The following is a 27,367-nucleotide window of genomic DNA, read 5'->3' on the forward strand; positions in this document are numbered from 1 at the left end:
TCCATTGTATCACGTCAGTTGTGGGTACTTTGTACAATAACAATTCTGTCTGTTATTTTGACTTCAAGATTTTTATCAAAAGTTGTTTGTTAAATGAAGTTCACGCTGGTATTCAAGCATGTTTTTTGCAGATTGAGATAAATGAAAGATAGCTACATGGGGATAGATCTTAGTCTTGGAAAAGTCACCAGTAATCAACACAATTTCAAATTTGTGCACATTTGCTTTTTAGGTTTGAAATTTGATACAAAATACATGAACCTTAGAGTGCAAGCTTGCAACAAAGCAGTGGCAGGTGAATACTCGGACCCTGTGACTCTGGAAACCAAAGGTAAAATTTGACAAACTCTTGAACCTTATCTGTGGTGAAAATCCTGAACCTGTTATGTTCAGTCTGCCTCTGCATGAGCCCTGCTGAAACACTTCCTAAGTGGAAAGGGAAAAAACTGTAAAGGATTAAGAAGCTTATTGTCACAAAGCTGCCCTTTTGGCATTTAGACCCTGAAAAAATGGGGCAGTTCATGACACTTTCTCCAAAAGCTTGGCACTGGTTGCTTTGAACTGTGGAGTGACAGTCCCATGTGCTGCTGCATGATGCCAGCATACAGCAAGAAGAAAGATGAATGATGTGGATGACTCTTTGGGCATCCAAACAGTTGATGTGATTATGCTGTTACTAGTGGCAGACAGCGTTCTGTAACTAGAAGTTGCTGGAAAGGGTTTTCTTGACTTCGTAGCCACAGTTTCTATTCACTGTCAATATTTGGAAAGCTGGCAGCTTCAAATTGCCTAAGGTGTGTAGTCATGATTTTAGAAGTCAGTTGATATGTGAATTGTTAGAGTGGCTTCCTAACAGTTTCTAAATAAAATGAAAGAGAGATTTCTTGGAAGGGATGTTTTGTGACAGAACACAAATTTAGCTGTTAAGGTGACAGAATGATCCTGAGGTTTGATTTACATCCAGGTCTGGTATAAAGGGAAAAATGACTGGTATCAACTGTATAACTTATGTAAGTATAAATTCTCTTCCTTTTGAATGTTATTTTGTAAGAATAAAGCTGTGTAGAATTTGAATGAGCTGATGAACATTCTGGTAACTTTTCTATAATTATTTTAATACTCTTAAGCAGCAGTCAGTGTCAGAGACATAGTATCTGTTTAATAGCCACATAATTCCCTAGTCCAGTATCAGAAAAGTAATTCTGGTTTTGATTGTCTGGGCAGTTACCATGTTTCTCATATTATTTTTTTAATTCCTGAGTGAACACTTAGTTCACTTTCTTTAATAATCAACCCAGATAAAATCAATTCCTTGTCCATGTGCTTAACCTGACTGTTGTTTACATCTATGCATTTTTGAGCTCTAAACTCTTTAAAATCTCAAGTGTATGTTCTTTCGGGGTCAGACTGTAATACCTGATAATATCAGGACATTTATAAGAACAGTCTGTAAATATATTTAGGTAATTGAGCCTGTTGTATTACTTTTTTTGATTCCGCGTGTCAGACAAAAGCTGGTGTTTCCATTATGCTCAATAAAACTCTGTGACAACTTTACTAGTGCTTCTATAATTTTCTCTGAATAACCATTTTATCATTTCACTGTTTTCTATTTTGTCTTGACCAGCATTTGTGTTCAGTTTGGACAGTACTTCATCTCATCTGAACTTGAAAGTTGAAGACACCTATGTTGAATGGGATTCTACTGGAGGCAAAAGCCAAGAAAAAATAAAAGGGAAAGAAAATAAAAACACGTAAGAAGTCTGTTTTGTAAATGTCTGGCGTATCTCTTCTGGGAGTTAAAGGAAGAGGGCAGGAATTAAAGCACTTGGGGACAGTGGGACATGAGAGAAATTTTCATTCTGTGATGTTTGTCTGTAAGAAATTTTAATTTTTTAAATTTTCCTTCCTCTGTCACACTGATGTAGAGGCTAGAATTGTGTCATAGTTGTTAAATAATATTTATTGATTTTAAAAATGCATTTTTAGGGTGTCACTCAGTGTACTGAGCTAAAGTGTAGTTGTGATGGACTGACTTTGGCTACATACAGGTGCCCACCCACCTGCTCTATGGTTTCTCCTTCTCCTTGTACCAAAACCTTGCCACATAAGGCCAGGGCAGTAGATAAGGTAAATGTGAACAGGCAGTTGATGTAATTCTGTATTTAGTAATGTTGCAGGTTAATTCTGGTCAATAGATAGCATTTCTACTATTAAAAAAATAATGAAAGAGCTAGCTGACTGCCTTGCCCTTTTGAGAAAGAAGAGGTTAAATAAAACTGGTACTGTATGTAGGCGGTGTCTGAATTTATCTCACACCCTCATTGGAGGGGAAAAAGTACCAATAAAAGAAAACAGACATCAAGAGGTAATGGATAATGCAACATAACTACTGTGGATGTGGCTGCTCTAAACATAGTGCTTTCATCCAGGAAAGGCACTTCAGCAGAGCTCTGGGTAGATTGTTAGATGTCTGCTATTCCGAGTCATTAGATAAACACAGTTGGAAGAATGTTTAGTTTTGTCTACTCTGGTGGAGCCTTGAATACTTCCAAGGATGAAGAATGTGTGGATGAGGAATGTGTTAACTTGCTAGCCCTCTGTTCCAGGCCACTTTTTTGAGAGGGGAGGAATATCCTGGTACCTGTCTCGAATTCCCTGTGGTGCAGTGACTCCCAGGTGCTTCTTGGCCACCTGTGCACGCCCTGTGAGGACAGCCTGGCTTGATCTTCTCTGCTCCCATTCCTGTTACCTCATTCAAGACAGCAGTTGGTTCTTGTGTTCCTCAGGCAGAGCAAACCCAGTTGTCTTTCTGTGCCCCAGCCCTTAAGTGTGGAGTTGGCTCTCTACAGACTTGCCCTGGGTATGTCAGGGTGTAAATCCAAGGAGCCCAGCTGCCAAAAGGAGAGGAGCAGTCACTTGTCTTGGGCTCCTGATGTGCTGCAGGCTGGGTGTGGCTGTCCACCTCTGCCAGGAGGGCACAGGACACTGCTGTTGTCAGCTCCTGCTTCCCCGTCTCTCTCTCAGTGGCTTTTCTGCAGAGCTGTTCTTTCCTTGAGTGTCCCCCAGCCTGTCCTGCTGGGTGGATTTTCCTCACCTGGTTCAGCTGGATCTGTGCAGAGCCCAGCCCCCATTCCCAGTCTGTGCCTCACCTCTTGTACTCGGGGGATACTCTGTGGGAATGGAGCCACACAACTGGCTACTCCCTCAGACTCAGTTTATTGCCTTTCCATATTCACAGTTTGAGATAATTTATGATCAAATACATTCTCCACAGGCATATATTGCCATAAGTGTGATAGAATGGCTCCTATTGGCACTGTAAAAATGGGGATAACTTACTGTAGTGATAGAACAGTTCTTTAATGATTACTTATTTCTGTCGACAGTGGCCAGAATCCTCTGCTGAAGAGCAATAGAAGGTGATAATATACTTCTTATTCCTAGGATCTAGCACCTAGTTTTGTTGGGAATCTGTGCTACTTTCCTTTGCTTGATGTCATGAGAAGCAAGTCTAATAGCCTTTATCAGTAACAGTGCACATGTGCACTTAGAAGTTATTTTGCAGTTTGATTTGGATTCATAGAGATTATATATGCTCCAGAGAGAAGAGAGTCTTTCTGGAAGGATTCATCCTACTGTGAATGAAACCTGATTTGCAGTGGTTGGAAGGGCATCATGTATTTTAATATTGATCCAAAAATCCCTGTTACTTACAAATTGGCAAATTTTTTACAAATATAAGGTCTTTTTTTAAATTTTTTTACAAAAATTTTTTACAAAGATAAAGGTCTCCTTTCTGAGAACTTTAAAATAATTTTTTGTGTTTATTTTTGAACCTTAAAAACCTCTTTGCTTCTGAACTTATGCTGTAGCTGTTACTAGACATCAGAAGGTAGGAATTAAGTGTTTTTACGTGTTTGAAGAGGATGAAGCATATGTTAAAAGCTTCATGGCCATTCCAAGTGCAGGACCAAGTGTTTGAATGAGAAATCCTTTTTTTTTTTGAGATGTAAAGTTAGGTAAAATATCCTCCTATTCTTTCTGTGGTTGTGTTTTTTCAGTGTCACATTTTTCATTGTTTTTCTAGTAAAACACCTTTTTAAGAAAATACTTTTCCTGTTTTTGATATCTTGCTCTCTTTTGCTGGTTTAGAAGTTGTGGGACCAAAAGAAATGCCCAGGACTAAATTCTTACAGGTTTTACTCACCTGTTACTCATCTGTAACAGGTGGATCTATATCTGATTTGAAATCAGAAGTAAAGAAAAGCTTATGTAAAAAGCAATATAAGCTCTTGAAGCCATTCAGTTTCAATTGTTCTACTACACAAATTATAGCAATTTGTGCTAAACTAAGTTTAAAAATGTCTTGGAAATGTTCCTACTTGTTCAGCTCAGGGAATTTTACACCTTGGTGTCTCTTCGTAGCTGTCAGTAGAGAACTTCCCTAGTTCTTGGCTCAGCTTTGGTAGAGGGAGAGGTCACATGTTCAATTTTGCATCTCAGACTGACCTTTTCTAGCAGGGGATTTAGATGAGCTTTGTTCTTGTAGGAGGCTTTTATTCCCACCTAAAAACATCTGTGAGATGTCTACGTTAGAAGGGAAATTTGGAGCTGGCTCTGTGGGAGCTGGCTCCATGGGAGGTGGGGGAAAAAATTGTAGTATAGTAACTTTAAACAAAAAATGTGCAATTTTTAAGAGTTGGAAATACACAATGGCAACAAAACTCTTAATTATCTTTCATTTATGAAACCATAAAAGGCCATAAAAGATCAGTAATTTCTGATCTCCTTCCTTGACTTCTGCAGAAGAGAATACATGTTGTGGGAGTATATTCTGAAATGAATGAGGAAACAGGAACTAATTGCAGTGCTGTAGGCAACAATCCTAAACCATGAGACAAGAATATCTGGCCACTGAATATTGGAAGAAACGTGTCAGGTACTGGATAATAAGGACTGTGCTCTACTGCAAAACAGGCACGAAAGTGACTTCCTGCTATGAAATTTGCTGCCTTCCATTGGAAGGGAGGTGTAAGCACTGTGGAGGAAAAAAAGCCTGAGCAACTGGTTTTTTGCAGCTTTTATGTCAAATAGTCAATGTAATTTTCTGAACTGATAAAGGCTATTAAATTTTGAGAGGACAAAGCACACGCAGTGGCCATTTACAGACTTGGTCAAAGTAAATGATACCAAGAAGTTTTTAATGCTTTCTTAACCTTGGGAAAATTGTAGCAAAGTGCCTGCATTTTTCTTATTGTGATTCTCTAAATGGCCACACTGCTACATTGCTTTCTGCATAGCCCATTCGTACTGGGTCTAATAGAAAATTTTCAGCAGCATTTGTTGGGAATGTGAATGGATGATGTCTGATGCACATAAAGCAGGTTGGAATCTGCCGAGTGCCTTACTCTGAAATTACGCTTTAATTCTCGGCTTTGCCTTTTTTTTTTTTTTTTCCATGCTCTCAACTTGCTAACTTTTTCCTTTGGTAAGTAAACTGCAGCATCCCCCATATTTACAAAATCCAAAAGCAATTGATGTGGTGCACCTGCACAATTATACACTTACCTCTTTCCTGTATCTCTTGTGAGCAATTTGGAAGCTTAGTTGTCTTCTGTTACATGCTAAATAGTGATGCTTGAGTAAACAGCTTTTTCATCACTTATTTTTTTGTAGGCTTCTGTAAATTGAATGAAAAAACTTGGTAATGAACCACATCTTGGCATACTTATATCTGGCAGCTTAGTATCACTTAGCCTTTGATTCCCATGTGACTTTTTTGTTTGTGGTGGTATTAGGAAAAAGGGACATGTCCCAAACCTTTCTGGAATGGTTTTTGAGAAGAATGAATTAATTGGAAAGAAAACAAGCTGAATTTCACTGTACTAATGGACATAAAAGTAGCAAGTAGCTTTACCAAATAGTTACTGAAGAAGCCGTTGGAGAGAAAACTCTTCTGTAGGTGATATTTCTTCCAAGGCTAATGTGTGATGGACTCCAGAGGATAAGAAATTGAAAATTACTTCTCAAGCATATTTCAGAGACCAACTTTGTACTTTTTTGGGGTTTTTGCTAATAAAATTAAACTGTAAACTGTACAGCTATTTCTGGGAAGTTTGAATTCTTTGCTACTGATTGCCTTTAAAGCAGATGTGATTCTCTGTCTACTGAGGAATAGTGCAAATAGCCCTCACTCGGAATGGTTAAATTATTGGTAATTATTTCTGAGGGCCTAACCGCTGTTAAAAAAAAGTTTGAAAACCTCATTAGGTTAAAATTATTCTTTTATACAACTGATTGCTCATCCTGAAATGTTTAATTCAAACCACGTGCCACACATCTGCTTTTTCCCTGCCTCTGTTTCCATTCTCAGCTGCCTCTGAACCTGTTTTTAAACATTCTGTATGTTTTCTTCTGTCATCTCTTCCCTCTCAGCTGTTGTGCATGCATGCTGTTAGAAGCATCAACTAATGTGTCATTTCTAGAGTGTTTGTGTGTGCCTCTTGCACCTGATGGGCTCAGGGACACCTGAGTGTGCACTTCTGTGGCCATGTTCAAGTTTTGAGTGGTCGATCTCTCCTTTAGAAGCAACACAGCGTCTCCGAAGAGATCCACTAACAGCCCAAGAGCCTCGGCGAGGGGCAGCCGGGATCGCTTTGCTGGTGAATCCTACACAGTGCTGGGTGAGCTGAACTTGTTTGCTCTGTCAGGAGAGGGCAGATCAGGCAAGAATTAGAGGGAAAGCTTGTTACTGTTCAAGGCTGTGTACTCAACATTGTCCTGCCCGGAGCAGTTTGCCCATATAACACCAGAATTTTGTGTATTCAACTCTTGTTTGTATTGCAGAACTCTTAGTGACTGACATGCACTGCTTTTAAACATAAATTAGTATTAAATGTATCTTCTTGTAATGAGCACAGGTAAATACAGTCTCATTATTCTGTTTTATATTCTATTGTACAATTTTCTAGTTCCTTATAGTTCAGATTTCTTTACCTTAAAATAAAATAGAGACAACATCACTGGTGCCTATTAGGAGGGCAGCACTGTAGGGTACACACAATTGTAATTAACTACACTCGGTTGTAATTAAATGTATTTCTGTTGGTAGGAGACACTGCTATTGAAAGTGGACAGCATTACTGGGAAGTGAGAGCCCAGAAGGACTGCAAATCCTACAGCGTGGGAGTAACATACAGAAACCTGGGGAAGTTTGACCAGCTGGGAAAGACTAATTCCAGCTGGTGCATCCATATCAACAGCTGGCTGCAAGCCACGTTCTCAGCAAAGCATAACAATAAAGCAAAGACTCTAGATATACCTATCCCAGACAGAATAGGAGTATACTGTGACTTTGATGGAGGTAAATTGCTCATTGGGAGATTTAATAAAAAGAGTTAGATGCTATTTCTGTTGAGCTGGAGGCAGACCAAGGCTGAGGAAGTGCATTACTTCCAGACTGATGCGGTCTTGCATGATAACACAGACCCTAAGTGCTTGTCCTGTCAAATGACCTGAGTTCATCTGTCAAATGGACTAAGTTCATCATTTCTGCTCAAATCCAGTGCAAATAGTGATTTTCACTCTTGGGGACTGCACTTAGTGTGTCCTGGAAAAGAATCAATATTTTTGTACCAGTTAGACAGCAACTACATCTTAGCTTAAACTGTTTTTAAGCTGAATTTCAACTTGTTCTTTATCTCTCTCTCTCTCTTAGGTCAGCTCTCATTTTATAATGCAAGCTCAAAGGCATTGTTACACACCTTCAGAACAAAGTTTACCCAACCATTGCTACCAGGCTTCATGGTCAGTAACTAGAAAAATCTTACAGTTTCTAGCACTGAATTCAGTTTTAATTGTTTTTTTAAAGAAGGAAACTGCAAGCACCTGGATTGGCTGACTTGTAATTTTTAAAAGTGTTTAACTGTTCTCTTTTGAATTTTTTGTGGTGCTTATAGTGGCACCCCATCAGGATTCTGCACCTGGATGTCTCAGCTAAATAAACAGAAGCAATTAAATCTGTGGATAGGAAATTAATAGCACATTGCAGTGGCTGATGAGCAGTAATTGATCTGAACTGATGGAGTCCAGGATGCTCTGAGCCACCAAAGCAGGTGTCATGGGACAGAATAGCACCCGATGCTTTCCAGTGGGAAAGAAAGTTTCCACCTTCCAAATATTTAAAAGCTCAGTGGGATTTTCTTGCCAGTCAGTTAAGTGCCCTGCATAACCTTTTTTGTCACTCTAAGATTATTGGCATCAACTTTCTGCAGTGTAAAATCCTCAAAACACACAGGAGAAAGATTAGTTACTATTAGCTTTCCTGTAATGATTTAAGTAATTAGTTTAGCTAATTTGGGCAGCCTCAGCTGTGTTGTAAGATGCCATCAAGTGCATCACACTTTGGGAGCAGGATGTGCAGACCTGGGATTTTAAAAGGTCTAGATTTTTTTCATGGCTGTTTATTTGCCTTGCTGATCTTTTTACCACAGGGGGGAAAGAGCAGCTTCAAAACTACTGGGATACATGTGTTAGCCATTCCCTAGCATAGCAAAGGCTGACTCGTAAATTCAGTAAATTCAGTTCCCAAGTCATCTGGAGAAACAGTTGCTTGCCAACATTCGGGCTGTCCCTCTGCACCTCACACAGCCAGCCCCTCACAGAGTGACAACAGCCTTACTGACTGAACAGGACGAGTGAAAATGGCAAACTATTTAATTATAGCTCTCAAACTTACTTTTTACAAACATGAAAATACAGCATTCTTTCATGTGAAGAGTAGAAGTCATTGACACCTGTGCCCCTGAAGCTTCTCAATTTTTTTTTTTTGGTAATATGTTTATGCTGACATAATTTTAGCATGACAAAAATAAGCACTGCTTTGAGGCACTGGAGCATAGTGAGAGAGTTGCTTTTCATTGTCATTCTACTTGCTGCAGGCACATTTGCCTTCAAAAAATTCTTCTAGTTAGGAGGAAGTGATTTGAGTACTAGGTCTTAGTTATAAACTTAGTTATGAAGTTTATAAATATGTGGAGCATCTTAGACTTCATGGACTTAAAATCAGCATATCTGTGATTAGAATGTTTTACAGAGGGCTGTGACAGAAGACATGCAGCTGTGTTTGTGCTAGTTAATTGTGGGATGGGAGGAGAGAGATGTGTTTGGTTCCTAATGCAGATTTTTTCTTTTCCCCCCAGATATGGTTTGGTGGGCTCACAGTGACCACTGGATTGCAGGTGCCAAGTGCTGTGAAAACTCTTCAGAAGAGTGAAAATGGATTGGGTGGTTCAACAAGCAGCCTAAATAATGTTGCCTAGTAATGTCTGTTGAACACTTCTGCTGCTGAATGTTTTTATTTTTCTGTGTAGTTACTACTCACAGAAGCTTGTGAGCATTGGATTTTGCTGGGTTTGCTACCTTCTGCTGTTTAGGGCCTGGGTACTGATAGTGCAAAGGTTTGGGGCTAAAGTGTTAGGAACCAGTGCTGGAATCCAGAAAAAAATGTCAGAAAACTGAGCTGTTGCCTATTAAATGAAGAAAGGGGAAAAAAAAAAGAAACCAAGAGCTGTAGCTGTGTACTTTTAAAATACTATATTCAAGCATTTTGTTATGGACTTGAATATTAATTTTGTTACAAATACTATTCTTCTATGAAGAATATAGCAAATACCATTTTTTAGCTCTCCTAATGCAGATTACTCAGCTGTGTATTTAATTATTACTAGGCTTCCCGTTAGAAGTTGTGATTTCCGAGATGCATTTTGAAAACAGACTGATTTGCTGGCCTGGCCTGGCAAAATACCCCAGCAGCATGGTTTCAGGAGGATATTACAAGATTGTGTAGTCCTGGTATGAAGAAACAATAAGAGCAAGCTGTGATTATTTCCCACAGTGGTATAAAATCTTCCTGTTTTCCATGGGTAACTCCTTTTTAAAACCATGTATATTGGTATTGGCTCCTGTTTGTCACCATTACATTAATTTCATTCTAGTTACATTAGAAATTTATGTGTAGATGTTCCATTGCCTTGACTCCCATTTGGAAGCTAGTAAAGCAGCAGTCAAATGATTCATAGTAATGGGAGAGCTAAAAAATGAGAAAAAAAGATCATGTTATATTCTTTGTGGAAAATCCCAACTTGTCAGTGGGAATTACTAGGTTATTACAGGCTTTTTTAATCTGTTTTTTCCCTCTGATCAAGCTGAGGAGCCTATAAATAGTTTTCAGATACACTCTTGAATCAGATGTTTCCTAACTGAAGATTGTTTTCTGGTATCACCTGAAAACTGTTATAAATTCATGGTCCATAATGATGTGGCTCATTTCCTGCTGGGCCAGTATATTTTCCTTTTGTGTATCCTTTAGCCCATAAAACCATGAATATCTAATTGTGTTAAGCCTCAGTATTACCAATGACTCTTTTCTGTCCATCACAATTTCTCAGGAGAAATTCCTTGAGACACCTTCTAATAAACTGTCTCTGATGTTCAGTGAAAATTTAAAATTAACAACGAAATGTTACCTGTTCTGGAAAGTGTTATTTTTCTTGAGGAATCCTGAAGTTGACAGCTTGGCTGAGCCCTAAATGTTCATTTTGTATCTGAAACTCGAGCATCTCTTAATTATTTGCATTGTGAACTTGTAATCACTTTTTGCAGAGAAAAGTAACAAACCAGTTCCCAGTTTTAGTGTAACTTCTTCTGTTGCTTGGGCTTTGGGACAAAGATACTTAAAAGAGACGATGTTTTTGGTCAGCAGTGTTTGAATCTGCTTCACACATTATCTGCAGATGGTACTGTTATGCAAATACCTTGTGTATAACCTTTTCTCTTTCCATTTTACTGCAGTGGACACCTGACCAGGAGTTCTTGGGGATAAATTGCTACAAACTCAGTTTTGCAGCCAGTTCTAGTCTGGGGCTGTGGTGCACAGACACCAGGGCGGACTGGCACCTCCGGGTCACCACTCATCCACTTGTCCTTGATCTTGGGTGTTCAGCTGCAGTTCCTCTTCAAATTTCCCTTTGTGGAAAGAAAGGGGATGTTTACAACCAGCTAATGTGCTGTGAGAACCATGAGTATTTTCCAGCCCTCTACAAGAACATTTAAATTATGAAGTTTCGTTTTGTTTTTTTTTCTGTTTCTTTTTTTTTTTCCCTTTTTAGCAAGTTGTAGTGTAACCTGCAAGGTGAATTTGGTATGCACTGATGTAAAAATGTAATTTTTCATTTAACAGTTAGTTAGAGGAAAGCTTGGGAGTGTTTCATACTGTGACTTGTGACTTGCAAGTTTTGGTTTAACTGGTGTCCTAGGTGAACCTTACCATGTGACTTTTTACCCTTAAAAGGATGGATTTGTTATTAGTTTGCACAGATGTCAAATTTTTGCTGCTAACATCTAGTCCAACTGTTTTTAGTAAATGGGGATATGAAGAATTGCCTTAAGCACTTTAGATGTTTTTATTTTAGACTGTTTTTTCTGAACTAGTGTTTCTCCAGCGCCCATCATCATAGGAAGATGAGCAAATCCACATTGCTCCCAGTGATGCTTTTTGTTGCAGTTGGTGCAGGGTTTGTGTCTGCAGCTGGACTGGGATGCCTGCAGCCTTCAGAGTTACCTTTTCCTTTGTGAATCCACTTTCAGGGATTTGGAAAGGGGTGGCTCTTTGTCAGTGGATCAGATTTTTTGAAGGTCTGTAGTTCAATCCACCAGGCTTATTTACTCTGAAGCCAATACTGCATGGTGGCAAAACAGGAGTTTTCTGCTCTGTGACCAAAAGGAGATGCTAATTTTTTTTTTTCCTTTTAAAGTACTGACTGCCAGTATTCTGAAGTTACTTTAACTCCGAAAGCCTGACTTCTGAGGAACTGAAGGTTTCCCTTGAGGTATTGATACATCAGATGAACGTAGCTGTCATTGTCCTGTGGAAAACTTAAGAACTGTGTTAACTGCAGATAGGGATGTCAGTGTCAGACAGGATAATTTTAAAAAAATAAAACAAAAAAGTACACCAAAAGAAAAAAAAAATTAAAAAACACCAACAAACCATCCCGGGGATATAAATGCTTCTGCAAATACCAAACAGGCAGAGCAGAGGTGACAGGTTAATTTCTTAGAAATGCAGGAAAAGCAGTCTAGTGTACAAATCCCGTTTCCTCACATCTCCCACGTTTCAGATGGAGACCGGTGGAGCCACTTGGGCGTGTCTTGGGCTTGTCCGTGTTTTTATTTTGGGGGGCGCGGGGTGTTGGATGGACGCTGCCCGTGACTTGTGTTGATGTCGTGCTCCAGCGTGGCTGTTTTTGGGTGTCCCGTGGCAGGGCCAGCCTGGCCGCGGGTTTCCTTCGGAGCAATTCCCGATGATCCCGGTGATCCCGAGCATCCCTGGGCCGCACCGCGGGGTCCCTGCCCGGAGGGGAGTGGGAAGTGGAGGGGGTGCCGTCCGCGTGTGACGCGATGTTTTGTACTAATACAGAAATCTGCAACCCTGTGCGTGTCTCTCGCTGTGTCGTTTTACCGCCGCCGCGTTTTGGGGCGATTTGGGGCGTTTTGGGGGGTTCGTGGTGGGTGAGAGACCCCCGTGGGGGGGGAGGGGGAAGGTGTGTTACGACAGCAGGGGGTTGTTTTACGACGGCGGGCGGCGCTTTGCGGCCGCGCTTGGCGGCCTGAAGCCGCATCGCGGTGAGGGCAGCCGGGCAGCGGCTCCCGGTGCGCCCCGGCGCTGATGCAGAAAATCAACAGGAACGTGGTCCTGGCGCTGCTGTCGCTGACCAGCCTGGTTTTCCTGCTCTTCCAGCTGTGCTATTACAAGTTCTACCTGTCGCAGAAGGTGAGGGAGGGCCCGCGGCGCCTGGCCGCGTTTCCCTGCGGGCGCTGTGAGGGGAATCCCGGGGCGGGCGGGGGGCCCGGGCCGGTGTCCGGTGTCGGGGGTACAGTCGGGCTTGGCTTCCCAGCCTGGCATCCAAGTCACTGTGTCAGCTAGGGCCATCGATTTGTCCCGAAGGGATTGATGCCCCCGCCAGCTTCCAGCTGCCACGGCTTTTAACCCTCAGCTCTCGTTGCTCGGTGGCTTTTATTGCACCGAGCTCTGTCAGGGCTCTGCTGGAGGGAGGCAGCACCTGCTGGCTGCAGGTTTTCCAACACGGAGAGAAATCCCAACTTTTTCTGCGGTCGTCTTAAGGGTTTTGTGACTCCGTGCTCCTGAAGTGCTGGGTGTCACAGTTTAAATCCTGCTTTTAAACCTGGAATGCTGTTTGTACCTCTTTTTTTACCTGACCCCGAACGTCCAGGTGAGTGATTTTCTGCAACAGCAAAAGAAACGAATGTTACTGTAAATTAAATCCTCTGGTGGTTCTTAGTTTACAGTTGCAACTCTGATTCAACAAAGGAACTCCCTTTATTTTTATGGAAGAACCGTGCAGGTTTCAAAGTGCCTTGAGTTGTTTTTTGGCTTTTCTTTCCTTATTAAGGCAGTGTCAGTGACAGCTGGTCACTGCAACCTTCAACTTCTTTCTCACCGTTTCTGATTTTTAAACAACTGAGAAGTTCTTCAGGCTTTTGAAAAGCCAAAAGCTGAGCCACGAGCTGCCTCGACCCTCTCACGTGAAAATGCAGTCCTTAAAATTGAATTGTCTAGGATTACACTTGGAAAGACTGAGGCACAATCCCGCTGTTCCTGCCCCTGTGGTATTTGCCTGACAGGGTTTGTCATCCTCCTGTTTTACGTTTGCTGGCACATTGGCTTGGAAACCTGAGGCCTCACCACTCAATGCTGCATGTTTGGAGGTCCCTGAGGCTTGAGTTGTCCTTCTAAATATATTTAAGCCACAACAGTTGTTTATGATTTCACATTCAGCACTGTAGCTGTGTGACCAGAGGCATAACCCCAGCCATAACCATAAAGTGGATAAATGCCCCTGAATGTCATGTTAAGAAAACAAGGATTCAACTGAAACTTTGGGGTTTTTCAGCTTCTTTCTCTTATCCCTTTCCCTTTTTTTTTTTAATAGAATGGAGCAGCTTTTTCCAAAGTCAGAGGAAGCCAGTCAGGCCAAGACAGCACTAGATGGGTATGTACAGTGTCACTGGTTCATACAGCTCTTCCACAAATCTCAGAACTGACTTGGAACTTCAAATTCAGGGTCCAGATCTCTTCGCTGGGTGCTTTCTGCTTTGAAGGATGAAGAGATTCACTTTGTAACTTTGTTCAGTAAAGAGAATATCGAAACACCAGTGTAAAGTAAAACTGAGAAACAGTTACAGCTTGACAGCCTTTGCTGATGCAGTGTTCAGATGTTTTGTTAATGTTTCGGGAAGAAACACTTTCTGAGGCAGAAGTGTTGATCCAGGGTTTTGTGTCCTTTCAGGCTGGGTGTTGAACAAATTGTCTGGTCTGCCATGCAGCTTCTGAGAAGGTGCAGGGTCACACAGTCCTCCTCTGCCCACTCCAGTTGTTCAACCTGCTTGTGCTGGGTTGTAAAGCTCAGGAAAATGTCACATTTCAGCATTCACCAGCTGCTGCATTCCAGCCCTCAAGACCAGTGCTGGGAGTGCTGTTAGGTGCTTGAAATGGGATATTTGTTGTGTCTTGCTTCAGGCTTGCAAGCTTGAATGCAACCAAAACCACCCACCCTGGGGAGCCAGAAGGTCCCCTATCATATTTGTAGTTAGGATTTGTTTGGAAACAGTTTTACAGAAGACTTTTTGTTAGCAGATCTCCCAGTGGAAAAACAGCACAGATGGTTAAGGAGAAGGATGTGCTGGGAGCTGGCTGCCTTTCGGTTTGGATGCAACAAGATAATGTTGCTAATTAGCAGAATGGCCATTTATAGGCCTGGTTTCTGCTGAGCAAGAGGGAAGGTGCTCTGGCTAGGAGCTGTCCCTGGAAAAAATCCAGACCAACTGCTCTGTGGACTGCTTGCTTGTGCCAGGAATGCCATGCTATTCTTGGAGGTGACATCCCTTGGAGCTGCCTACCAGGTGTGAGGTGTCACAGTCACAGGGGCTTCCAGTCTGTGGGCAGAGCTCTCCTAAAGGTTTAATTTGCTCTTCTGAGATCATTAGTGATAAAGGATGTGCCATGATCCTGCCACCTACTGCATGTCAGGCTTTTCTTAGAGTCCCTGCACTGATGTGTCCAGAATACTAAATTTGAACACATTTCTCTTGGTGACTTAACACCAAAGCCATGTTTTTCTACCATTATTTATGGGTTTTTTTTAAACTTTTTTAAGTTTGAGCTGAAAGCATCTGTTTTCCTGGAGAAGTGATGGGGTGGGGAAGGGGAAGTAGGTACTTTTGCACAGATTTTTTTCCTGTTCAGCATTCTGGTGTGCCAGTTTTAGTCACAGAAGCAATAGGAGCATGTCACTCACCTTTCAGCTTCGTGTAGCTGAAATCACTATGAGGGTGGCCTTGCTTCTGCCTGTACCATACAGGTAATGCTGCTGCCAAAACTCTGTTGTTGACCCACATCCTGACCTCATGTTTTCACATCTCTCTGAAGTTACAGCTTTAAAATCATTGGATGAAAATGTTACAGTTGAATGTATGTAAGTGGCAGGGTGACTTGTGGCTGGTGTAAGTGGTTTCTGTGTGCCATGGACATCTAAATGTGCTTGATTAATATTCTCCTCTGAATCAAATTAATAGCCCTTTGCATTAGGCACAGAACATTCTTGCTGCAGCTTTTTACTCCTTATGCAATGTTGAGTGCCCTGGGTAGAGCAGAATCCAAATTCTTGGATCTTGCATCCTGCCTTCTCACTCAGCCTCACAACTATTTGTGGAAGTGAAGTGTACACTCAGAGGAGGTATTGGGAGATAATATTTCCTTCTTTCAGTGGGTTGGGGTTTCTTTCTGTCAAAGAGTTTTAACGCAAAGATGGTCTTTCTGTCCTCTGTCAAACAGCACGTGGTTAGGAAGTTCCTAGGATTAATATCCAGTCACAATATTCCAGTGTATTTGATTGATCCTTTGATTCTGGGACTGGTTGATAAAGACATTGAGCAGATCAGAAGCTCTCCAGATGGCCCCAGCCCAGAATGCAAATACTTCTGTGCTCCAAGAGACTTCACTACCTTTGCACTACTAGACAAAACATGGAAACATGATGTAAGTGCATGTTTTCTGTTCACATTTCTGTGTTTTAATGCATTCAGCTGCTCTTTGATATTGTCACTTAATGCTTTTATGTTTGTATCTGAATTCATGTGGTGCTAATAGTTAGGCAGAGGAAACTTTGAAAGTTAAAGTTGCCCATTTACTAGCCTGGATACATTAGGAGTTATTTATATCTGAAACTTTTTGGAAGCTGTCTGTAATATTAAAAAATAACCACTGGTAGTCAGAAAGGAAAGAAAGGTCAGCTAGAAAGGAAGGAGGAGAACCTTGATCCTGTAATGTAGGTGTATCTTTTATAAATCTGGAGTCTGGGGACTCATCAAGCAGGAAATGCAGTTATGGATGTGACAAGTCTTGAAATATTATCGGAGTCTGCTGGTTTACATTTCTTTTAGCACATCCTTGTAATTAATACCATTTCATCTAATATATTGGTGATACTTAATGGTATTGCATCTTCTCTGTGGTGTTAGGACATTTTTTAATGGCTGTGTTAAAAATAGAAGTGTAGCATGTGAGGAAGGACAAATTTAAATTCAGTATTATTTCATCAATTACGCGTAATCTGGAAATATTTATTAGATTAATTTTTACAGACTAAGGATACCAGTGACAAACAGCTTTTTTCTTATTTTTCTTTTTTTTTTAGATTTTCTCTCTTTTTTTCTCATTAGAAAAAGCAGAAGACTGAAATGATCAGTGACTATTTCACTGAAGAACTTGAGTGAAAGGGGTGTGACTCTGGGCCTGATCAGGCAGCTGTTTAACCCATAGGTGTGAAGGAATTCAAGAAACTAAAAGTAAAGTTGTATGGGAGCACACTGAGATAAATCCATTTTTCCATTGCTTAGTGTCTCAGTGATATTTTTTGTATCATTTAGAGGAGAAGCTGATATGCTTATACAAAACTTATATATATTTCAAGGGGGGAAATCAAAGCATCTTCAGATGCTGATTGGTTTGTTGTTTTTTTTTTTTAAATCAACCAGAATTTAATTCCCTTTGTTCGTAGAACTATGAGAGCCTGAGAGCAGTGCTCAGTGTTTGGTGAGATTTTTATTTGCCCCACAAAAGAAGGTTTTGGACTAATCATTTTTGTGTTTGTGACATTGTTATTCAAGGACTTAAGAACACCAAATTTGGCAGAGGAACAGTTTTATAGAATAGTTTGAAAGTGCAGGGTAGTGTGCTGTGGCAAGGAACAAACCTAATCCAAGCATGGCTTACAACATTTATTTGTTGTTTTATTTTGTAGTTTGAAGGACAAAATTTAAGACAAGAAAAGAAGGTGGTTGGAATTGCTTGCAACTGCTTGTCTTCAAGCTCTTAGAGACTTTGATTCATTTGTGGCTAAGCCTGATTAAAAAATGAAAATGAGGAATGGTGTGAGTTAGTAATAAGCATTTAGCTTTCAGTTTTGGTTTCTCTAATCTTTAGCCTGCTCTGCCTCCTGTCTTCCTCATTTTCAGGTGGGCCTTTTTAGAACTGCTGAGAAGATGGGGTTCCAGTGGCTAAAGATTATAAACAAGGACCCCCGCTTGGATGGGATGGATGACCTGTCTGGGATGGAAATTCCCTTGCACTACATATTCAAGCTGGCATCCCATGCCATTCACCTGGTGGTCTTCTATGAGAGGAGTGGCAACTTCCTCTGGCACGGACCCCTGAGGCTCAAGCAACACATGGACAGAAAGTTTGTGCCCTTCCGGAAGCTGCACTTTGGTCGCTATCCTGGGGCATATGAAAAGTGAGTTCACAACTGGGGAAGGAGAAAGCCATCATAGCACTCCCAAAATTACTTCCTCTGTGTGTAAAACTACTCTCTTCCCTGTAGTCAGGTTCTGAAATTCAGCTCAGGTATAAGTCAGACCCCAAAGTGCAGGCTTTGAGAACATTGTCTCTTAGAAAATGAGAAAAATATCAAGACATTTCACACATCAAAATAAATATGTTTAACTTTTTCTGTTAATTTGACCCTGTTCTTTCATCCTTTTAAAACATGGAATCTGTATGAGTTATGTGCCTAAATCTTCAAAGTAGTTTTTAATTTTTAAAAGCAAATAGCCTCAAAGTACAGAGTAAAATTTGATTCTGAAGTGCATCCTGTACTTAGACAACCAAATAGCCTGAATTTTAAGATGCACTGAACAACATCTTTGAACAAATTCAAGTAATGAGTCAGGAAAGGAATCAGTGATCTGACAAAATGGCTTGGGGTTTGGAGGTGTAGGAATTCTTTTTAAACAAAGTTTTGAAATGCATGGGGAATTTGGTGAAGCTCTTGTTGCTTTTTTAATTTATAATTGGTTTTTGGCTGTATTTGGACTGAGGGATCACTGCCAGTAGTGTGCATTAAGATTATAACCTGCAGTAAAGGATAAATGTCATGTGGTTTGTAATGGAATTAAATTGGGTAATATATTACCTTTCTTTCCATGCAGGCCAGAACTTCTGCTTGTTTCCATTGATGACTTAAAAGTTCAAATTCCAAAAAATCCATCCAGTTTTCTAGAGGAGATGTCCCACTCTAGATTTCTTGAATGTAGGTACAGAGAAGCTCGGGCTTTCTTTCAGGTTAGTGGTAACTGGGTGGCATCTCTGAGATGAAATGTGTGTTTTCACTGATTGACCCAAACCTAAGAATGGTACACCGGGGATTTTTTGACCTAAATGGGACTGTTCACATGCACAAAGCTAAATACACCCCCTGATTCTCATTCCACAGATCTTACTAAGTGGTAATGAAATCAAACCTTATCTGAAGATCATCGCCGTTTTTGTTTTTTCACTTGCAGCACATTTTTGTCCAAGAGGGAACCCAAAATATCCATAGTTCTTACACACCCTTACTGTTAAATTGTTCTTATGTAAATAAAACAATCTTGTTTTATTAGATACACAAATAAAACCTGTGTATCTTCATGGCTGAAAACTTTCCTTATGGAAATGCTCACAGTTTTGAGAAGTGTTTAATTTTACATTTTTTGAACCATGTCGTGCAGTTCAATGTTCCTTATTTGGCTTATCTGAAATGGTCACATTTCGAAGTGACTGATTTAATTTCTTTTCTGACTGTGTAAGCTAATGTTTTCACCACTATTCAGAGCATTATTTTTAGAATTTTGCTACTTGATTTAGCAGATAGAAATGTCTTCACTGCAGTGTGGGGGTCATTTTGTTATAACTTGGAAAGGACATGAGTTATAAAGTGATCAAGGGCTCACAGTTAAGACTAAAGAGTCAGAGTCAGGCCACTGAATCTGAGACATCTCTGACTTTATGGAAGGGGAAAAACTGGCAGTGGAGGCTCTAATCTTCAGTCATTCAGGTGTTAGGGAAAGGGAGGACCACTCCTGTTCACTCTAGTAGGCTGTAGATCCTTATTTAGGTAGCAGGAGGGTCACAAGGGCACCCATATGTTGTCCCTTCACATGTGGAAGACAGAAAAATATAATCCACTTCAGCCTCCGGGCAGGAATAACCACAGGCAGAGAAAATGTGCCCCTGTATGTTTATTGAACTTTGCTGGAGCTTTAGCACTGAGACAAGCAGCTGGCACCCCTTTTGAAAAGTTCATTTTGGCTGCTTGTTGCCCAAGAGCTCTTGAAGAAATCCGTCACAAAGCGGAGTGTTCCTTTGTTAGAACTCGTAACGTTTTCCCAGCCTCTTGTGTCGGTTTTGGCTTTGCATGGACGGCAGACCTTGCCACAGTTCTGTCTGGAGGATTTTTGTGTTCACATTGTTTCTCCTTGGCCGTTCTTGAAACTCAACAGCCAACTCTGACACTTGGTGGCGCCAAATAAATTAATCATGGAGTTCTGGAGGCTGGAAAAGCCTTGATGTGCTGGCAGGGACTCATTCTGTCCCTGTGTTCTCCCTGGACTCCAGAAATTGACTTCAGCATGTCCAGAACAAGGGCTCACCCGTGTTGCTGCCAAGTGCTGAGAATCAGTGTCTAATACATACTTTCTTATTCTGGTCTGCGGTGAATTTTCATTCTGGTGGTTAGGGAAAAAAGAAGGTTGATGATTCAGAGTTTTAATTTCCACTTGTCATTCCAGTGCATGTTCTGAAAATGGTTTGTGTATGAGAAAACAGATGTTAGCCCAGGTATTAGTTAAGTAAATTTTTTAAGGTCATTTTTTTCCTAGGACACTGAAAAAATGAAGGGACAAGTTTGTTCTCTGACTGTAACTTGCATATTCTTGCCTTCCAGCTGTACCCTGATGATGCCTCTGTTGATGCAGTGGAATTCAGGAAAAAGGCAAAATCCTTGCTTCATCTGGCTGCCCTGACACTGAATAACTTGGGAGTGAAGTTCTGGCTGAGCAGTGGAACATGTCTTGGTAAAAATTTATGTTGTATTGCATTTTTAAATTCACCTGAAACTTTAAACACTTCATTCTTCATTGCTTGTTATATCAGCAGGGACCAAAAGTACTGGGTTGGAAGGTAATAACTATTGCAATACACCTTTTTGCTCCTGAAAAAGTGCTTTTTCTTTAGAAACCTGAGCTGCTGAGATGCTGGGCAAATTTCCAGTGAAGCATTTAGTGTTGTTAGGAATTACCTGTGTTGTGTTCGTCCCTGCTAGGAAAGAAATTAACAGTTCTCTAATATGTGTGACTTGGAATTTACTGAAGTGCCAGTTGGAAAATGCAGTGATGAGCACATTGTTCTGCTGTCCAAGTACACTCTAACCCTGTTTTTCTTCCCATGCAATTAGATGCATGTCACTGACTTCTAAAATACAGTTTTACATTAATTTATTTTCTTTCAAAATGAGCTTTTTATAAAATTACAGTCCACTAAATTAGGTAATGCAAGTTTTCAGTTCTGCTGAAGGTATAAGTATCTTATCACTGGTAAGGGATTCTCTTGTTCCTGAAACACTTAGTGAAGACTCATGTGTTCACATTTGCCTTGTATTTATTTAATCCTAGGGAATATAATTTTCTGAATGAACAGTTACTAAAAGATGCCTTAATGAAACAGGCAGAAGGATGTCCTACTTTGTGTCTTTCTGCTTTGCAGTGGTGATTGAAAGATGATTAACATCTTAGATGCAGTATAAAACAATAGTTGCAAATCAGAAGCACAGCTGTGGCCCTGTAGCTGTTAACTGCTGATTAGATTTGGTCCTACATAAAGAATTTTAGGTTTTTTTAAATATATAAATGCATTTAAATTAGGAAACTGAAGGCAGAGTATCTTAGTTTTCTCTTGCATTCTTGGCTTTCTGAAGGGAGAGAGATGACTATAAGTCATCCTGTGATACTTGTTTCCTTTGATGTGGTTCATCCCATACTGAAAAAAGGCAGAAGCCTTGTTTATGGCCTCAAAAGTCAAAGACTTTTGCCTGGTGATCTTAGAATAGTTCATTTATGTGTTGCTTTATTTCTGTTGAATTCATGTTCCTGAATTTAACTAGTTTGTGATTTTTCTGCTTTTTTTTTTTTTTTTTTTTTCCCTCAGGCTGGTATAGGCAGTGCAATGTCATTCCTCACAGCAAAGATGTGGATTTGGGAATCTTTATAAGGGACTACAAAGCAGATATCATTCCAGCCTTTCAGAAAGCAGGGTTGCCACTGAAGCACAAATTTGGCAAGGTACATAGAAAATGAACATTTTACTTCATGCGTGTGTTTCTGTAGATTTGTAACCTTGACTTCAGTTGCAGAAGTGTTTAATAAAGTTTAAAAATAATGCATAGTTACTGTGTTTTCTTCAGTTAGAAGTCACCCCATATATCTGATGAAAATCAATTTGTTTTCTGCTGACATAAGTTGCTTTGTATTTTTATGTGTATACACAGTGTGTATTTTTGTGTTTCAGGTGGAAGACAGCTTGGAACTCTCTTTTCAGGGAGAAGATGATGTGAAACTTGACATTTTTTTCTTCTATGAAGAGGATGACCACATATGGAATGGAGGAACTCAGGCCAAATCGGGCAAGAAATTTAAGTAAGAACTGGATTTGTACCACTAGTAGGATAGGAATTGAACAAGCTAGTGTTTACTGATGGCATTTTGTGTGCTGTTGCCTGGTAAAGCCTGTGCTCTTTGTGGAAATGTGGATGTCAGAGGGGAATCAGTAGAGATTCTGCACTCTGAGACCAGTGAAGCAGAGAGAGAACAGTCCTGTGCCTTACTAGAGAGTAAATGTCAGATCTCTTGTGAAATCAAAAGCAGGGCTGGCATGTCGTATATGAAGCAGATCTTATCTGACTGTGACAGGCCCCCAGTTACATAAACACCCAAGATGAGAGAAAGTCTCTGAAACAGTGTTTATTACACAGTCTAAGTTTGTAGTAGAATATTAAACCTTAGGCATCTGGATTGATGAGGAAATAATTTTGGCAAAAAGCCTCAACTCTCCTTGCACAGAAAAGCCCACAGTTTGGGATTTTGAGGTAGCAATTTGGAATACTGAGTTGTGACAGCAACACAGACAATTCCTGCAGGCCTTACTGTTCATGTTCTGAAAATGGAATTTTGAATAGGATCCTGTGTTTCTTGCTTCACACCTTTCAGTATTAGATCAGCAATGATTTAATAATTTAATGATTTAATAATTTAATCCAAATCAATTTAGCTAACTGGATATAGGTTTTGATAATTAGATTTATTTCTTTCAATCACATACGTTTACTCAGAAGGAGATAGCTGCAGACTAGTTGAAAACCTTGTAGACTTCTATAGGATTTCGTTATCTTTCATATTTTACCTGAAATGTATTTGTTTGTATTTAGCTAATGGGAATTTAGTGAGCACTCATCCAGTTGGAGATAATGTCCAAATCCTTGTCTTAGTTATCTTTGTTCTGAAGTGATAAATAAAGACTGGGAAAGACATTTTGATAATCAGCTTCAAAAGGCACATTTAGAAATAGACAAAAGAAAGACCTCTTGGAATATCCCCAGAGAAAATGTGCTGTATTGCAAAGTAATGTTTTTTAGCATACAGCAGCAGTTACAGTTTTCATGTGTGGTGCATTCTGAAAAGCAAGCTGACCAATAAATTCCTTTCCTCCTCTTTGTGCTGTTGTTGCATTTAAAGTGCAGTGGCTGTTTCCATGCCAATGGAGTTGACACTGCTCCTTCAAAACTCGGATATTCGAGAGATGTTTTTCCCCCGTTTTTTTGATGACCGGTCCAAGACATAAGAATAGGGGATCAGTGTGACCCTGTGCTGCACTCCAGCTTTTGTATCCTTGGATATTACAGCTCCTCTGTAGCTCCATCTTCCACAGAACTCTTTCCTTTTCTTGTAGCCTCATAGTTACTTTTGGTGGTAACTTATTTAAAGTTCCAAACGTAGCTTTCTAGTTCAGTAATAACTCTGCTTAGGTATAGCATCATAAGGAAGCCAAACCTCTAATTCTGAGCTGGTGTTTCTTAGTTCAATACACCCAGAAAACAACCAGGAAAACTGCTTGTTTGCCACCATAAAGGCCCTGAGCCATGTCAGAACTGTAGCATTTAGAATCCTTTGCCAAGTAATTCCAGACGTGTGTTGTTTCAAATACATCCTCAAAAAGAGAAAAGAGACCCAGCTTTTGTTACTGTGAGAAGTGAGAGCACTTGGCATTCTTAATCTGACTATGTGCAACAGCAAAATGACCCTCAATTCTGCTTAATCTTCAGCCCTGTCAGAATTTTGGAGTAAGACAAAAGTGTGAAGATCAGTCAGAAGAGAAGTGATTGTTTGCTCATGCTGAATACTAAATCCACTCTAACAATTTTAAAGGAATTATAGTGTCAGAAGAATTGTTGATTGCTACTGGGTCATCAGGAAGGGTAGAAGTTATTTTCTAAGATTAAAACTGAAAGGTAGAAGTTTTCTTCAGAAAGCTAAATATTTGCACAGGCATACTTTCTGTACATCTAAATTAGAGGGTGGAGAACTAGAGCATTTCTCTTTGAGTCCCTAAAATATTTCTCATAGTAATTTTTAGACTCTGTTTCCTTGGAGAGCTGATTTCTAACCCTCACTGCCTGGCTGTGTGGTTTGCTTTTCCATGTGCACAAACACTTCTTTAGCATTCCTGACACAAGCATGTGTATCCTCCTGATACTGTCTTGGAGTTGCAGCAATTGAGGCTTCTTCTTTGTTTGCAAATTTAATACTGGACAGTTGCAATCTCCAGCAAAGAATGAGTATTTACAAAAACTGAGTCTGGGAATCAAATCCCCACTGTTTGCTTTAATCCTTAAAGTGAACTAATTCTGTAGGTTTTTAACAAAGAGGACTTTGTGTAAGAGTTCAGTTTAATCAGCAGTCTCTGGATATATATCCAAAAAATGCTTGATCACTTTGTTCTTTCCCTCCACTTAAGGCATGAACCACAATTGTTTTATTTTCTCATGTTGTTTGCTGAGAGCTTAGAATGAAATTAACTTCATGCTTGCAAGAAGATGGCAGTTCTAGTTCATCATACGAATGTACAATTTTTTTTTTAAAAGACAAAGTGCTTATGGTTTCATTTTAACTTGTGAAAAGGAATTTTAGGATCTTTTTTTTTTTTTTTTTTTTTTGTGTGTGGAAGTCTTCAGAGTTTCAGAAGTGGGAGTGATCCTCTGCAGGAATAGTGGGTACACTTTGGTATTGTTGAACAACTCGATGTCGTTCTGGTCAAGCTGTGAAATTTACCTGTGAGCTGCCACTGCTGTAAGCCTGTACCACCCTCACCTTTCTAAAAGAAGTGACTGTGAAATCCCATTTGCAACAGGCAAAGCAGAGGCAGGGACTAACCTATAGGTGGCAGAATGATGTGAGTGCAAGCAACAAAAGAATTAGGAATGCTCCTTCCTAAGCACATGAAGCAAATGTTCACCAGTTACTGTTGATAACACCCTTGTCTAGCGTGTAAGAGAAAAAAACAGTATAAATGTAACATGGCCACTTGCTGCAGTTGCTTGCTTTCTCCTTCAACTTACTTAGAAGTGCATTCTAGCCTTTTGTCAGTGACCATACCCTTTTGTTCTGGCACAGGTATCTCTTTCCCAAGTTTACTCTGTGCTGGACCGAATTTGTGGAACTCAAGGTACACGTGCCCTGTGAAACCCTGCAGTACGTGGAGGCCAACTACGGCCCGGAGTGGAAGGTGCCTGTGAAAACATGGGACTGGAAGAGCTCACCCTCCAATGTGCAGGACAATGGAGTCTGGCCTATTGATGAGTGGGACAATGTCATCCAAATCTACTGACCCTGTCTGCTGACAGAGCCTGTCCCCAGAACTGTCAGTGTGTGACTTCCCATGCCCAAAGGCATTGACATCCGTTTCCTCTGTAATGCCCCACGTGTTTCCTAAGGAGACATTTACCTCCCTTTGCTTAACAGGTATTTTCTTCACCTTCATTGTGCTTTTTCCACATGATTAAGGGAGAAGATGAAAAGCAACTGGAGGGAAGGGAAGCTGAAAGAAAAGCTGCACAAAGGGAGTGGAGAGGACTGCAGTGGACTTTTGGGCAGTTGACTATTTAAATGTAAACGGTGGCCAGGCAGCTTTGACATTCCTGGGATCATCAAAACCTTCAGACTGTTCAATTCTCAAGCTTGAGAGAAGGTGAGGATGGGAAAATCTCAGAGCAGTTCCTCTTTTTTCAAAGGAGATCTTGTGACTGTTTCACTTCAAAACACCAGCGTTATGAGAACCTCAAATGTGCTTGATTTGAGACTGGTACATCCCTACCATGAGCAGCAGGTTGCTCTTGGGAGTGGAATGTTTCTGTGGCACAGAACTGTGTGACCACCTGCTTTACATCTAGGAGGTATCTGGTAATGGTGTTACACTAAGTGAATGGAAGGAGAAACTATTGACATTGGACGTTTTTCAATTCGTCCTTCTTTAAGAATGTGAAGGTGCATGCTGCTGGGATGGCTTCCCCATGAAAAGAAATAAAATTCTGGTTTTGATGTCCCACTCCTTGTGTTCTCCCTGTAAAATATCTTACTGGTTTTTAGCAAATTATTCCTGCTTTCCTGCAAGTAGATAGAAATGGGGGTTATTCATAGTTTTCTATTTCACAGAACAGAGGCTTCTCTTTAAGGGAAAAGAGAAATGTGTACAAATACCAACTGTTCCATCAAATTTGCAGTAGCAATGCTGCCAGTCCTCTCAGTTTCAGTTTCTCCTGCCACTGAAACACTGGAGTAAATTGTTCAGCTTCTGGCAACAACTTGTCAGGCTGGCTCTCCAGTTGGATGGTAACTTTGCTCTGCCTGGTTAAGAAGAGAGAGATGTAAAATCCTGCTAACACCATTCACTTGCTAAAGTAACCATGACATCACAAGGGGTAATTTCTCAGGTAGATTTTTTTTTTTTTGTACCTTTTCCTTTAACTGGAAAAAAAAAGGTGAATGTCCTTGTGGTTTCCATGTGGTTTTCATGTTCATAACTCTGTTGTCCTGAACTTCTTGGTGTAATAACATGCAGTAAGCCTGTGAGTTTCTCAGATGTGATAAATGTTTAAGAGTGAAAGAAAGGATGCTCTCAGAAAATTATAATCTGTCAAATGTTTGACTTTGTAGATGAAAAGACTAATGAAAAAAAATGCATGTCCCTGAAAGGGAGGATGTCTTGAACAGTTGATTATACCTGTAAGGTATTCTTCAGGTTAAAATGTTTTCTCTTCAGCAGATACAAGTGTATATTTAACACTGATTAAAAGGAGAGTCTAATTTGCAACTTGAGATGCTGTTTCATCCTCTGTTTTGTCATCTTGGGCAGCATTTAACACACTTCATTGCAGTTACAATGACAAAATGCATAGAGGAAAATCCTGAAATATTTCTTACACTGCTTATTGACTGCCTGTCTTTTGAATGTTTATTTTTTAATAAAGATAATTGTATACAATAAATATGCTCTGAATAAAGCAGAAGCCCACATGTAGGAGAAAGGATCCTTCAGCTGCACAGAGAGATTGCACACTGCACATCTCCTGTCACTCTCTGTGCAGTGCTCTGACCACAGATTTCCTCTTTGGGTGCAGATTGGGTGCCCAGGTGTGACCATCATGGAACTGCTGCTCTTCCAAGGCACATCATGAGGCTAAAGCCATGGCATCCCCACAGAAACAGCCAGATTGAGGTGTGCTTCCTCTTGTGCTTTCCTGAATTGCCTCATCTGGAATGGATTCTTAATTCTGTGTTACTTTCTTAACTTACTAATTGCATTCATTTTGGAAGTGCTCTGGAGAGGAGGGTGATTCCTAAATTTTCCTAATGGTCTTAA

The 27,367-nt window shown here is 40.3% G+C and overlaps 2 protein-coding genes across 11 annotated transcripts in view; both read left to right on the forward strand.

Annotated features, from left to right (window-relative positions):
* The window catches only part of FSD1L (fibronectin type III and SPRY domain containing 1 like), a 33,205-nt gene extending 20,709 nt beyond the window's left edge, over positions 1-12,496 (forward strand). For 3 of the 9 annotated variants that reach the window (XM_072922782.1, XM_072922784.1, XM_030257809.4), the window contains 7 exons: positions 233-331; positions 1,628-1,754; positions 3,390-3,422; positions 6,589-6,686; positions 7,115-7,366; positions 7,721-7,809; positions 9,204-12,496. In XM_072922782.1, the coding sequence (XP_072778883.1) occupies positions 233-331; positions 1,628-1,754; positions 3,390-3,422; positions 6,589-6,686; positions 7,115-7,366; positions 7,721-7,809; positions 9,204-9,323 (818 nt within the window). In that variant the 3' untranslated portion in view covers positions 9,324-12,496. Of the gene's footprint in view, positions 1-232; positions 332-1,627; positions 1,755-3,389; positions 3,423-5,496; positions 5,763-6,588; positions 6,687-7,114; positions 7,367-7,720; positions 7,810-9,203 lie in introns of those variants that run through there. The other 6 variants (XM_072922785.1, XM_030257812.4, XM_072922786.1 and 3 more) reach the window with 4 other exon arrangements.
* Positions 12,497-12,634: 138 nt separating this feature from the next.
* On the forward strand, positions 12,635-26,993 carry FKTN (fukutin). Of its 2 annotated transcripts, XM_002188757.7 has the most exons (9): positions 12,635-12,835; positions 14,016-14,075; positions 15,917-16,120; positions 17,599-17,876; positions 18,571-18,703; positions 20,346-20,475; positions 21,605-21,738; positions 21,965-22,092; positions 25,123-26,993. In XM_002188757.7, the coding sequence occupies exons 1-9, from the start codon at positions 12,731-12,733 to the stop codon at positions 25,334-25,336; spliced, it is 1,386 nt and encodes a 461-aa protein (XP_002188793.1). In that variant the 5' UTR covers positions 12,635-12,730; the 3' UTR covers positions 25,337-26,993. The 2 variants fall into 2 exon arrangements, with proteins under 2 accessions (XP_002188793.1, XP_072778148.1); XM_072922047.1 differs by lacking the exon at positions 15,917-16,120 and having other exon boundaries at positions 25,123-25,472.
* The last annotated feature ends 374 nt before the right edge of the window (positions 26,994-27,367 follow it).

This window comes from Taeniopygia guttata, chromosome Z (genome assembly GCF_048771995.1).
Source record: "Taeniopygia guttata chromosome Z, bTaeGut7.mat, whole genome shotgun sequence".
Lineage (NCBI taxonomy): Eukaryota > Metazoa > Chordata > Aves > Passeriformes > Estrildidae > Taeniopygia > Taeniopygia guttata.

What these genes read in the sequence shown, in the direction of transcription:
- FKTN (XM_002188757.7), top strand. Translation starts at nt 12,731, where the DNA reads ATGCAGAAAATCAACAGGAACGTGGTCCTGGCGCTGCTGTCGCTGACC. An exon ending in GAGCAGTGGAACATGTCTTG is followed by an intron (nt 20,476 to 21,604) that starts GTAAAAATTTAT and finishes TTTTTCCCTCAG; the next exon opens with GCTGGTATAGGCAGTGCAAT. An exon ending in AAATCGGGCAAGAAATTTAA is followed by an intron (nt 22,093 to 25,122) that starts GTAAGAACTGGA and finishes GTTCTGGCACAG; the next exon opens with GTATCTCTTTCCCAAGTTTA.